Raw genomic sequence first — 14,309 nt, forward strand, 5'->3', positions numbered from 1 at the left:
CTGCCCTGTTGCCCTCCAACCAAGCAGGTGGCCCTCCTCTGAGCCCTCTCCAGGCTGGCCACATCCTTCATAAAGTGTGGCGCCCAGACCTGGACGCAGTACTCCAACTGCGGCCTGACCAATGTTGCGTAGAGGGGGACTATCACCTGTCTGGACCGGTTTTAGATGCATCTTTGGATGCATGACAAGGTGTGGTTGGCTTTGCTGGCTGCAATCTGTCATTGGCAGCTCATGTTCATCTTGGAGTCAATAATGACTCCAAGATCCCTTTCCACCTCTGTGCTCACAAGGGGGGAGCTCCCCAGCTTGTATGTATGCTGTGGATTCCTTCTCCCAAGGTGCAGCACCCTGCATTTGTCCATGTTGAACCCTATCCTATTCTCATCTGCCCACTTCTGTAGTCTGTCTAAGTCTAATTGCAGCCTCTCTCTCCCTTCAAGCATGCCTACTTCTCCCCACATCTTGGTGTCATCGGCAAACTTGGACAACGTGTTTTCCACCCCTCGTCCAAGTCACTGATGAAGATGTTGAACAGTGTAGGCCCCAGGACCGAGCCTTGGGGGACCCCACTATTCACATCCTGCCAGGTTGAGTACGACCCATCCACCACCGCTCTCTGGGTGCACCCCGTCAGCCAGTTTTTGACCCATCCAACTGTGTAGGCATCAATGCCACAGTTGCTCAATTTATTAATGAGAATGGGGTGAGAGACAGTGTCAAAGGCCTTCTTAAAGTCCAGAAAGACTACATCCATGGTGACACCATCATCCAGGGATTTAGTTACCTGGTCATAAAAGGCCATCAGGTTGGTCTGGCAGGACCTGCCTTTGACGAACCCATGTTGATTTCCCCTGGGCATGATCTCCCCTGCAGGCCCCTCACAGATGTGATCCTTGATAATTATTTCAAGGATTTTCCCCAAGACCGATTGGCTTCATCTTCATTGTCTGTGGCTCACCAGCAGAGCTGCATCAAAAGAAATGTAGGCACCGGTTCTCAGAAACCCACCTTGATCCTGGAATGGCCTCTGTCTCTGCAGTGCAAACTCCACTCTCTGATTGTGGGACTTTTTTTTGGTGAGAACTGTGAACACAGGAGCTTTTTTACAGATTCTAAGTGCTTGCAAAGAGGTCTTTTACAAGCAGCGGTTCTGGAGAGCTGTTACTTGGCAGCACTTGCAGAAATGTAGTAATTTTCCTTAGCAAAGTTGGGAACTTGGAGTGGTTCAGAGCACAGGAGGTCAATTGACTGTATTTGATCTTTGCCCTCCGTTTTGGCAAGTTCAGGCAAAAACAGGTCTGCAAACAATAGGAAAGATCTCTTTCTCTCTTTCTTTTTAACTTTAGAAAGTCTAGACACTTTGATCGTTTGACCAAATAAATCTGGGAGCCATTGAATGAAGTAATTTTTCAGTGTTCAGTGAGCACAGACTCACATGGGGACCGGTCCACAGCCATGGAGCAGAGCCAAGTCCACAGGCCCTATTAGGCCCATGGACTCTCCACCTTTCCCCTCCTCCAGTATCGATAGCGGATTTGGAGGCCGTGGGGTTGGATGAGTTTGACACCCCTGCTCTAAGCAATTACCATCCCTCCTCAGTATCCTGAGGGCACTGACAGAAGTGATATTTGTTGCTTGATCGGCCCGTTGAAAGTACTGTACAGCTGTGCCCTGACAGAAGCACATGGCTGCAGAGTACTTTAAAAGTACCCACTCATGCAACAAATTAACCCTTATTTAATGAGGTTCAGACAAAGGCACTCCAAAGTGGAGCACCTTAATTATCTCCTGTTTGCCCAGCCTACATTTGAGGGCTTGGCAGATGCAGCTCAGCCCCACCTCTGGTGCCATTGTCAGGATGGGAGGTGGGGAAAGACTGGGGAGGGTGCTCCATTCTGGGGTTTGACCAGCCTGCACTTGAGGGTTTGGGGGGTGCATTGGAGACCCCCACCCCTGGGTGGCTCCAATCTAATCCCCCCAGCACAGTCTGGGTAAATCCAAGAACAGAGCTTGCTCCCCTGCCATTTCCCCAGCCCATCTTGATGACAGCACCAGAGCTAGGGGGAGGGTTATGGAGGAGGAGGGGGGAGGATATGGGGGCTAGGGGAGAAAGGCTGCAGACACATAGCCTCTTTCCACTGAATCAAGCTCCGAAGTGGAACTCAATCCTCCTTTCTGACCAAAGAATAAATGTCCGTGGGGCAGTTTGCTGTAACTTATAGCACTTTCTGTGAAGCGCCATGAGTTACAGCGCGGAGCTGCATGTCTGTCAGTGCCCTGAGTGGCAAGGAGAAAAGAGGCTTAAGGGAGACTGTATACATCTCCTTGGGAAATGTTGATGGCTTGGCAGGATTTAGAGTAGTTCCCAGGGTGTTCTAAACTCTTTTCGGACCTGGGCTAGGGAATCATGGTCACTGGAAAGATTATGGACCAGGCTCACTCGTCTGCCCAAGTTGGTTTTCCCCTTCTGGTGACATAACAATGAATGTTACTTCTGATCTTTCCAAGTTGTCGTCACTGGACCTTCTGAAATGTCCCACAGCCCCTGCTCTCCACAGAAACCTCAGAAGTCCCTATGTGTGCCTGAAGCCTAGTGCCTGTTGGAGGTCGAGCTGAAGATGTATTTGTCCATAGTAGAACAGTACCTCTTGTGAACAACTGAGTTTCATGTATTTTCCCTGTGTACTGGATGAAATCACTCTGGTGTGTGTTGGCAGTATAGAAAAGGTTTATGACCTGCCCTTTGATCAGTTCCCCATACCTTAACGGCCTGAGTTTTCAGAGGAGCTAGTCACCTGAGGCTTCCACTGGGCTCTGAAAGGGAAAGCCTTAAGGATTCTGTTCCATGGAGAAAGAATTAAGTACAGCAACCGAGTTCTGCTGCTTTTATTTCCCCTTGGCTGAATGGTCTGAAGAGAAATCTGGTGTCAAATTTGCCAATATATTAATAAGGTTTTAACCTCATTAAGCTAATAGAATCCTGCACCTGTATTCTCCAAAGCTCAGTAATTTGTGCTGCCTGTGCTCAGCAGCTTTCTGAAAGTCGTCCTGGGTGAAATATCCATTGCAAAAGTCTCTTGCATGCAAGCTTAGCTGCTTTGGAATCCACAGAACGCCCAGGAACTTTAATGATATTAAAACAAAAAAACGGTGAGATTGTGCAAGAAAATATTTCCATGATCTGGCCATTTGTGGCCATCCTGTGAAGCCTTTTTCATGCCAAAATCCCCTGGTTACTAAGAGCAGAATAAGAAAAGGTTGCAGGAGAAAGAGAAACATAATCATGTTCTTCGTAAGACATATACGGGCTATTGCATTAAATGCATGTTTGGGAGCCAGGAAGCACTTGTGGTTAAGACATTGGCCTGGTTCTTATGAACTGGGATTGACTTTCCATCTTCATACTACAGTGTGTCTACTCTAGTGAAGTAAACAATATTGCTGCTCTCATTTCACAGGTATGTTTTGAGGTGTTCAGATCCCACAATGACAAGATCGTCTTAATATGTGGATAATGCACATTTCTGGTCCTGCCTTTTCCCTCCCATTTTGAAGATCTTGATAATTTTGACTTGTAAAGTTGCCATGCAGTGCATTCCCTCTGCTGGTTTGATTGAAGTTTAGGTCAAAGATGAGACATGTTCTTTAAAAACACGGTTGACAGGGAGGTGAGGCTTTGACTTGGATCATCAAAAGCAGTAGTATTCAGAAGTACTGTATGAAGAAGGGGTTAGCTGAAGGCTGATTAATGGCATCTCCCCACTATGCTTTTTCACCAACACTTTTTTTGCAGGCAGGCTCTTTTTCTAGCTCAGCTCCTTTTTCAAAAATAACTGAAAATAATACTAAAAATTGCTCTGTTTATTAAAAAAAAAAGTAAGTGCTGGTGAAAGACACCATTTAACCTGGGAGCCCTCTATTCACTCAAAAATCAGTTTGAACTGCCAGGGTCTGTATATTAAGCCATCAGACAGTTCACAGCCAACAACCCTCCATCCTTTGCTAAAGACGTGGGGGAGAAGAGGTTCATCTATTCTCTTTCTTATCTAGATCACAGTCTATAGCCCAGATGGTGACGTAGCAATGGTGCTTTTGTCAGGTAAGGTCTTCTCTGCTTGGCTGTGACTGCCAAACTTGTTGTAGAGATGGATACTGCTATCAGTCACTGGTCTGCATTTGAACTGGCGCCAGCACGGGAGAATGATTCAGTGCTCTGTGACCAGATCATTCAATCCCTGTTGCTGCCCATGCCACATTGATCCAAGCTTGTGAGTCATGTAATCCTCCTCTGCTGATTTTTGAAGGACTCCTGAAGGCAGCATAGGAGATGCCACTATGGACATTGCTATGTCTTGGGCAGAAATTCCATGTAGGTCTTTTTTATTAAAAGGAGAGGTGCTTCCAGCTTCAAGAAAGGAGCCTGTGTGCAAGAGAGGGCAAAAAGAATATAGAGTAGACCTTGTATATGTAACAGACTGCCAATGTGGGCTCATCAGATTGGCTTGAGATACTTACCCTGGGCTAGAAACAGTGCCGGTGAACTCGGAGCGACTCCAAGGGTGGAGCGGGGAGCTCTGCCCCGTGGAAAAGGAGAAGCCAATCTAGAGAAGGGGTTTGCAGTCCCCTCATTCACATAGAAGGTGGATGGCCAGAGTCGGGGACCCACCACCCTGAGCCCTGGGTGGCCGGTTTGCAAGCCAAGGAGGGACTGCTGGAGGGGATAAAAGCAGCAGCCGAACTAGCATGCGGGAGCTGCTGACAGTGACTCTGGGCAACAATGCAGGAGGCCTAGGAAGAGCTGGGGCGAGCTGACCCAGCCAAGGGAGCAGAGAGACCTCTGTGAAGAGCCTCGAAGGCCCTGGGAGAAGAAGGCAGCAGCAGTCGGCCGTGCCTCCAGCCCTGCAACAGAGAGGGAGCAGTGGTCAGGGCTTGGGGCAGAGAGCTGGTGCCCCATGGCCCCATTGCAGTGTGCTGGATGTGCCAGGCGTCCCGGAGGCTAGGAGTGGCAGTCGGCCCCACACTCCACTGTGGAGAAGAGGCAGCGGCCAGGAGCACAGGCGGCATCCTTATCCAGAGCAGGGAGGTGGGCTGTTGAGTTGAGGAAATCCCTTCCCTTCCCTGGGGAAGCGGGACAGCAGCAGGCAAGGCACTGGGATCCTGAGGAGCAGCAGAGCGCCAGGACGAGGGTCCCTGGGAGCTGGGGGGCGCAGGCTGGCACTTGGAGCAGGATTGGCGAGCGTGTGGGGTGCCCGGCCAGTCATCTGGAGCCGGGGTTTAGAGCAATGACCCCTGGGAGCTGCCTGTGCTGCTGACCCTCTGCCACTGACTGCCCCAGAGGCGACTCAGTCCTGTCCCTTATTCTGCAGGTGATTGTCATCGGCTGGAGTCACTGAGCTTTGTGCTTGGGTCATGCTGATTGCTGCAGGAGCCTACTCTGTTGCTTGCCTTTTTGGTTGCCACAGAGGGTCACCCTTCAGCCTCTTTGGGGCGTTGGGGTTTGATACTGTTTGATTGCTGCAGACCAGAAGAGCTTAACCTGTTGCAGTCTGTCGCTTAACAGGAAGCCTATTGGAGCTGCTGGGAGTGAGCACCTCGCTTCCTTGTGGTAGCATCTCAGCAGTGGCTGAAAGCTGCCAGTTCCCCGACCTGTGGTTCTTGAGTCAAGGGTTGACTAATGTATTCTGGTTTGCGTTGTGATTTTGGTTACGCCGTTTAAGTTCACCTGTAAATAACCTCTCCTATTATTCTTGTTTCGTAAATAAAGTATAAATAATTAAATCAGTTAAGTGTTAGACCTTGGGACCACGAGCTGCTCTGTGGGGAGCAGGGGCCGGCTGGGAAGTAAACTGGTGCTGCCCGGAAGCCCTGCCCCACTCTCACCGCACCATCCCTGATATTGGGCAGGGGTGGCAACTATTGGGCCACCACCCGGGTTACATATAATATGTCTGCCATTGCCACTATATAAAATTAAGAAGTCAAACGCAAGTCAAGTGAATTACTGTTTGACTTTGAAGGCAACAAGGCTAATTACAGTCTGACTGTGTTTAGGGCTCATTTTTGCCTTGACTTTTTTTTGCTTACATTGCTGTCATTTCCATGACCGTAATCCACAGCCTAGAGTTCGAAATAAAATGGTTGATTATAGACCACAGCTGTTTTCAAATGAGGAGAAATGTTTATATACTTGGCAGCTACTTGAGGAGTTACAACTACAGGAGACAGAAGCACTTTAACATGGCTTGCAAGCTTAACAACACCACTGAGGGATTCTTCCTTTTTTTTCATTATTCATAGCTAGAACTAGATGATAACAAATAGCTCTAATCCATCCCTACATCTCTCCATGCCCCTATGAGATGCTTCTCTCCCTTTATTAAACCACTTGGTTTTGACATGAAGATAGATTCTACTATCTATGACAAAAAGGCCCTTTGTATTACAGGTCCCAGCACGGAGCCACATGGTCTATGGCAGATGTATTTAAAAGTTGACTTTGCACTTTCATGGCTCTGTATGCCCGCAGCTGGCCATGTACATAATGTGAAAGATATCCAACTTAAGTCGCGGTCAGGAGATTCGCTATACATGCAAAGTGGCTTCCTGTGAGGCAGAACCACCCATTTACCCAGTCTCTTCACTTTGAATTGACACACATGTCAACAGACTATCTCCATTCATTATGAATAAAATGACCATCTGTGCAATGGGTCGGTACAAGCCAAATGCATCTTTCAAACTCTGCTTTGCGGACCTCACTGAAATACAAGGGGTATGTAGGTCCCTTTGCATAGAGATGAATGTCACCTTTAAAATCAGTACAAGTGAAAGAAATCCTCACCTGCCCCTACTCAAAGCCACCTCTTGAGTGTTTTTGAGGACCGGCAACTCCCTCTTGGTGCTGGGGTTAATTATGCCAATGAAAAAGGACTTTTGCTTGTATTGTTCTAGTTCATTCCCCAAACAAAATACACTGAACCAGCTAAAACAGCATCTGAAAGACTTTAACCTGCATACCTATGCTGACAAAATATCATGCCCTTGTCAAAATTGCTGTGCTGTCCAATATTTTAGGTGCGGAGCAGGAAAACTCTCCAAAGAGCCATATTCATTTGACATAGCTTATGGGTGTCTTCTTCCTTGGATTTCTCTCCCTCATTTGCATTATATTCCCGGCAAATTTCTCAGGATAGGAATTCCCATCAAACTATAGGTACCTGTAGACTTAGGTGGCCAGCTGGAACTAATCCTACTGAGATATCTGGTATACTTACACACCATCAGCAAACACTTGTGCATAAGCTGTATGCCTAGTTAGCATGGGGGAGGGGTGTGATGTGTAACTCTTCCCCTCCTCTTCCATTCCTTGATTTCTTCTTTATACCCACACAGTTTTGCTGCTGTTAAAATGAAATTATAGGCTTCTAGGTGCTGTGACTGTCTTTTATTATGTATATATAGATTACCCAGCACTATGACTTCATTGAGGACTCTCTGGGCATGTCTACACATGCATTAATGCACTGTAGTTACTGCACATGAAGTTTAGTACCTGTAATAACAAATACTAACTCAATACATAATAACCGGTGCTAGTGTGCAGTACCACCAGCGTATGCCTTTTCAGTGATGCTAATGCACAGTAAACTAATTCTACTGTGCATTCGCACAATAGTACAGCTTTTGTCATGACACACTAATGCGCAGTAGAATTAGTCTACTGCACATTTCGTGTCTCATGTAGATGCACCCTCTAAGAATTACTCTTATTTAAGTAAACAGCAATTCAAAACAAACAAAAAAAAAGCCTGCCAATTTTTATATGCCTCACCTGCACCTTAGAAAGAGCAGCATAGTAAGGTTGTCCCTATTGTCTGTGTAATTATACGGCCCTGGGAGTTTGGTTTCCAAGTGTCCTCTCTTCCCTGGTAATTTCCATCTCTGCATGACAGACAGTGGTTTGCCAAGCCCCATCCACTAGGTACTGTAGATCAGGTCACAGCTTGCAGACAACACATTTCCCTTCTGCAAATATTTTTGTAGAAGCTAATCAGCATGTCTGCTTGCCCTCTAACCCAGGCGAAAAGGTTTAATTGAGTGCTACTGCTTATGCAACGTAGACGAAGATATTAACAAGCAGTGGTAGGTAATGGCTGCGATCAAATCCAAGAGAAAGCGCGACGCAGCTGCCCCAGTGATTCCAGAAGGGGCCAGGATACAGTAAAGCCAGCTGCCTTCCGGCTGGGTTTAATTGCTGAAGCTGGTATCTCAGGTCCCTCCAAATTCTCTTCTGCTCTGCCATTCACTGAAGGCCTTTTACGTATTGCACTTGGAGCTGCTCAAATGTTGTTCAGTGTTAGTGCTAGCTCGAGTTTGGAGCAGTCACACTTTAAGGCTAAAAACCTTCCCTGACTGTCCCTCACCTGCGCAGTTGTGACTTGCCAATAGAGAGGGCTGGTGAGCAGGGGCCGGACTAGGAGCTACAACTGTGAGCTGCCACGACAGGGTGAATCAGGGCAGGCTTCTTCACTGCTCTGAGTGCGGGTGCATGAAAAATGGGTTGGGGGTATGGTGGGAACATGATGCTAGGAGGTGGAGAGTTAGTGGGATGAAGGCAGGTAATGAACTGGGAGGGGGAAAGGAAATGGTGTGGGGGGGGAAATGTCTTGTGTTCTAATAAATTGGGATGTGGGGGTCCTGATCATGCTTCTGGGGGTGCCTTGGAGGTAGGAGTGGTGAGGAAAGGTGCTTTTGAGGTAGCTACTGACCCTGTCCCAGGAAGGAAACCCCAGCTCATGGGGACCCAATCCAGCCTCCTGCCTTGTTTCCCTCATGCCCACCCCTGTTAGATCCCACTTCTGGATTTGTCTGTGCCCAGTGACCTGGCTAGCTGGCATATGCTCTGCAGGCTGTTTGCATGGAGTTGCAGCCCCAGGTTTGGGAGTAGGAGTTGGCTTGGTGCCAGAACTGCTCCCTTGGCAGTAGAGTTCAGGAGGTGGAAAAGTTGTCCACACAGAGCAGGAGGGTGGTGGAGGGGACACAGCATCCTGGGATGCTGGAGGACTGCAACTTGGGTGGCTTATCTGTGGGGAGTGGCCACACAGTAATCTGGGTAACATGGACCAGAGATAAACCTGCCCTAGAGTGGCATAACTTTAAGTCGCCTAAAGTGTGCTTAAAACTAGTTTCAGGGTGTTAATGTGTGGACCATCCAGGGGTTAAGAGCTCCAGGAACTGCCTAAAATTAGTGTAATGGGGCTGTAATTGGGACGTTTTGTAGAGTTTTATGGTATAATGGTATTGCTACCTAGTGGAGATGCAGTTTGTAGTCAGCAGAGTATTTGGATACTCCAGTAGTTTCCAAAGTGACTCCTCCCCACCCTCCCCCTGGCGAGTATAGCTGCATCTATCTTTTGCTGGCCCAGCTGCATGTATTAGGGGTGCATTACTCCTCTCTCACCCCTGCAGCCAGTGCTGGAAGTGGGGGATCGTACACTAGCACTGCCATCCCCAGCCCTGCCTGGTCCTCTGCATAGCTAGTCACTGGGCGAAACAAGGTGGACGGGGTGGGAGCAGGGACCCGGCACTGTGTGCAGTCTCTCCCCACAGCCTCTGTCTGGAGGGGGCAGGGGCATTGCTGGGGTTTCATGCTGGGAACAGCAATAGGCAGGTCCCCCTTCTTTACCTGTTCCTTAGTTGGTCCCTCTGGATGTCCCACTCCAGCCGTGCCTGGACACTTCAGGGGACCTAGGTGTCTGGGAGGAGTGGAGCTGCCAGATTGTGACCTTCACTTGCAAAGGGGGTGCAACTGCACCAGTGCCCCCACCCCATCTTGGATCTGTCCATGACTCTTATCTGTGCTGGCTCAACTTTTACGTATTCACCAGACCTGATTGCTTTGTGCTCTCATTCCTTCCTGCTGTTCATTCTCAGAGGTTAAAGCCTTTACTTTGCCGAAGCACACCTTGGAGCCAAGCTCCGTGATCCGCCCTTGTGTTTTTAATGAAGCACAAGCAGCTGCAGTGATCTATCGCTTGACTTGTCCAGGTGATTTACTCTGCTCTGCAGAGGCAGAAAGCAACTAGCCAGGGTTGATGAGGAGCTGATGAAAAGGGAAAACATGATAAGTCTCTGAGCTGTGACTTTATGGTGCTAGGTAGGATTCAGGAGTGGCTTCCTATTCAAATGTGTACTATTTGACTGGACTGGTCTTTTCCTCCATTATCCCCTTATAGCTTTTTGCTCCTTTTTCCAGTGACACGGATCAAGACCCTGTTATCTTAGGGGCCAATGTGGGGATGTTTCTGGGAGGAGGAATGGGAGTGGGAGGATTTGGGTGCATCTAGGCTGTCTGCTGCTTGTGTGGGTGATGTGAGGACTCACTCGCTCATCCACGCTAGTGTTGCTCCATCGGGGGAGGCAATTAGTGAGGAAAGAGGGATTTTATCCCGACTCTTCTGCAATGGAAACAAAGAGTGAGAAAGGGAAGAACTGCATTTTTACCTGTGTTGACAGCTTTATGTCAGGAAGCCACCGTTCCTTCACGTTATATGGGCCTCGCTGAGCAAATAATTGTGCTGAAAATCAGAGTAGCCCTTTGATGGGTTTTCTATCTTATTGGGGAACTATTCAAGCAGAGCAGATCTGATTCTGCCACTCTCTTCATTGGAAGCTCCAAATTGAGGGCTTGGTTAAAAGGGTCAGTTAGCAAAAAATGTGATTATAAAAGTACCTAATGACTTTCATATGCATATCTACTAGAGGTGCTTTCCAGGTCTCAGCTTTTTATTAACCTCTAAGTGCCAATAATCCTATCAGTTATGGCCAAGTGTGGTCATGTTTATGCCATTGAGTAGAACTGTACCCTCCAAAAATAGCTGCTAAAGGCAACGGGGCAACCCATGCAGTAAATAAGTAGCAATGTGAGTATGGATGGCACAAACTGCCCCTAGATTTATCTGCTTATGTGTAGTGAGCATGTGTGTGCTCACAGACAGTTATATCCAATAATATATGCTTGATTCTGGCATTTCATAAGTTTTAAGAGCCTGATTTGACAATGTAATGTTTTATTGCATGTAATTTCCTAGGCATTTTAAAAGTACACTGAAAAAAAAAGAAGAAAATCCTTTACAGGGAACCATATTGTAACCCAGTATGATTTAGCAGCAGTGTGAAAACCTTTAGATTTGCAGCAGAGATCTCTGCTAGTGGAGCTGCACCTGGTAGCAGTAGAGGGTTGTTATCTTCCATGTGAGCCAGCTGCTAAAGGGAGATGAGGCCCACATTTCGCTGATCCTGGGTTTTGAGCTCATGACCGACAGCAAAAGAATGGTGAGACTGAGGGGTTTAGGGATCTCTTCCAGTCTTTGAGGGGGGACCGTCTGGTGGTTACAGGGCACGAGCAGTTTAGGACCCCTGAGTTGAAGCATCCTCAGTGCAGATAGGATCTTTAGAGCATGGACTTGTCAAACTTTGATAAGTCTCCATAGCTCATATGCAAAATGAGGTGTATCAGAGGCCACCGCTTGACCAGCTGCAGGCAGATTTTCATAGAAATAGCAAAAGGCAAATCTTGGACACAAAGGAAGCCTCCTCTCTCCACCACTAAATTTGTAGTCCTCCCTTTGATGATGGGAAGCATTAGAGCTTCCTAAGAAGACAATTATACAACTGTAAGACTTTTTTCCCCCCACGGAACAAAACCACATATTTTCCCTTAATCTCATTCTTGGAAACAGCCAGAGCTTTTTTAGTGAGACTTTCCAAAAAATTCAGCCTAAAGGCATGTACCGGGCATGGAAAATTTGAGGTTGAATAGTTCAAATTTGGCAAGTAACAAGCAGCTGAAAGCAGTGTTTTGCAATGGCAAGCGTAGGGCAACTTTAGGTGAACCTAATGCCACCCGTCCAATGTGGAACAATGCCGTGTTTCATACTGAGGTTTGATGTCTGTACTTGTATTTTAGGGTGAAGAAGGGCCCAGGGGCTTTTCTGGATTGAAGGGTGAAAAAGGAGAAAAGGTAAGTGTTTGAAATGGCACATCAACCTCTATCGTTAAGCTATCCAAATCTCCTGGCTATACCTGTTAACACCGACGTCTCCGGCAGAAGGCAGAGTAGGGGTGCACTTGATAGACCACCTGAATTCACAGGAGAACAGGGCACTTGCTAGTCTTTGCCACTTCCTGCTCTGAAATAGGGTGAAGAGCAATCATATGCATGTGTCTAGGAAGGTTCAGCCTCCATTTAAGTTTAGAAGTGAACAGTTGTTCGGGAGGTTTTTTTTTTCTCTCGCCTTATTTGGTTTGCCCACACTGAAGAAGAAGCTAATATCATGGCTGGAAACTATTTTTTCTTTTTGATCCAAACATATGGTTCATCACCTAAGGAGGACTGGAAAGGGGTAAGGTCATTGGTAGTAGAGCAGTGATGAGAACAGCACTTTACTGGGCACCATAAAAGTCATACCAGCTGAAGCATGCAGATGCCATGTGGACATCGATACATTCATGGAAACATGCCTATCCATAATTGTGGGGTCCAGAAGAGGAAAACGATCTGCCACTTTTGGTCCCTGCTCATTGTGAGATGCGTGCACCCTGCAGTCTGCACCCTGGTGCTATCATACGGTCGTTGTGGAGATTCTTGCCTTGTGCATCCCCAAAATTTCAGTTGTCTCAACACAGACGCCTCAAGGGGATCCTAGTGAGTACCTGCATCATTATTTGTGTCTTCCTCCCCTGTTTCCTGGTATATCACATTTGCTTCTGCTTGTATTTTTAACTACCAGGAAGACCAGGTGACAAAACCGCTGGACAAAACGACTGCAGGTCACCTGGTCTTCCTGGTAGTTTAAACGTCTTGGTTTCACAGCATCTTCGGTGACTGAAAAGGCAAGGTGAGCTTGTCTTCTCTTCTGTCTAAAGGAAATTGCTTTGGGAACAAGATGTATTTTTTCTGCAAAAATGGCAGCCCCTTCTGAACATTATTATCCTGGATCCACCACTGGATTAGCTTCAAGTAACATTTTCCGAAAGTGCCTAAGTCAGTGATTCTTAATCAGGGCACCTAGCCCCCATGGGGTGGCTTGAGATCCTTTCAGTGCCACACAATGTTAGCACTGATAGGTTTGTGAACGTGATTCCCAAGATAAACCCGGAGATTTCAAATAGAAATCCATACCTGTGGTTTTTCTGCGTCCTTTGCAACAGAACAATTGCCCTATTCATTCAATTCAAATACCCACCATTTCAAGTTACGGTGCATAAAATGAAACCCTGGAGATTAAACCCCTGTCACGTGTACATGCACCCTGTTAGTCCTGCAGGACAAACATTGGCTCTCCTCTGCATTTCAACAGCACCATTTGAGTCATAATGATGCTATAGGCCCTTGGGTTCTAGCATCTTAAAATGCATGTTAAAGATGCACATTAACATGAAAATATGCAGGCTTCTCAGTTGCCTGGGAATATTTTTTATCCCCCTCACCCCTCCAACCTTTCTCCAATTGTATGGCGCTCACTTCCCTGCGGACATTTCAGGAAAGTTGTCTCATCTAAAGTTTCCGAGATGTCTTTGTTTGTCTTAGGCTCAGCTTATTGTGCGCTTGTCTGGCAGCAGTGCCTAGAGGCTCTTCGGCTTTGTGTTGGATGCTGTACAAGTATGTAGCAAAAATTGATCCTTGCTTCAAAGACCCCATTTAGGGAGGAGATGCAACAGGAGTACAATGGAGGGGTGACAGAGGGGTGGCCAGGGGCTGCCAGTATCAAGTTCACAAGGTTATATACACGGTGATCTCCCGAGAGTTTGCATTATTTTATTTTTAAATCAGCTAAGTGGACAGGAGCTCTTAGGCTCGTTAGCAGCCCATCTGCTTGGCTACAGTGCCTGCATGTCAGCACTGGGCTCTCTGGAGACAGTAAATAATAGATGTTTGGGTTTAAATGATTTTCCTCTTGCTTATTCTTGCCTTACTGCGGTACTCATGTCCTTGTGCTTTCGGCTAATGTTAATATTATGCTGCTGATGGTTCTGTTGTTCCAGGGGTCCCTGGGCTCATCTGGCCCCCTTGGGAGGGAAGGAGCAAAAGGAGAAACCGTAAGCTTTTTTGTTCCCTCTTTGTAATCCTTTCCTTTCAGCATCAGCTGGGCAATGGAAATCTATCTGTATTGAGTGGGACGTGTCTGGGGGAATTGCATGACCATTTGAGGAGCAACAGAAACAAATGACAGGAGGTTAATAACCTCAGTGCTCTCCCTAACACGCTTGCAAAGACTGTGGACTTCTTATGGATTAACCGTAGGGAA

The 14,309-nt window shown here is 47.2% G+C and overlaps 1 protein-coding gene across 1 annotated transcript in view; it reads left to right on the plus strand.

The window, feature by feature from the left end:
- The window catches only part of COL22A1 (collagen type XXII alpha 1 chain), a 295,276-nt gene that overhangs the window by 133,586 nt on the left and 147,381 nt on the right, over positions 1-14,309 (plus strand). The window contains exons 13-14 of the mRNA XM_025214699.1: positions 11,969-12,022; positions 14,047-14,100. Coding sequence (XP_025070484.1) covers positions 11,969-12,022; positions 14,047-14,100 — 108 coding nt within the window. The remainder of the gene's footprint in view (positions 1-11,968; positions 12,023-14,046; positions 14,101-14,309) is intronic.

Source organism: Alligator sinensis, unplaced genomic scaffold, assembly GCF_000455745.1.
Source record: "Alligator sinensis unplaced genomic scaffold, ASM45574v1 scaffold721_1, whole genome shotgun sequence".
In the NCBI taxonomy this organism is placed as follows: domain Eukaryota; kingdom Metazoa; phylum Chordata; order Crocodylia; family Alligatoridae; genus Alligator; species Alligator sinensis.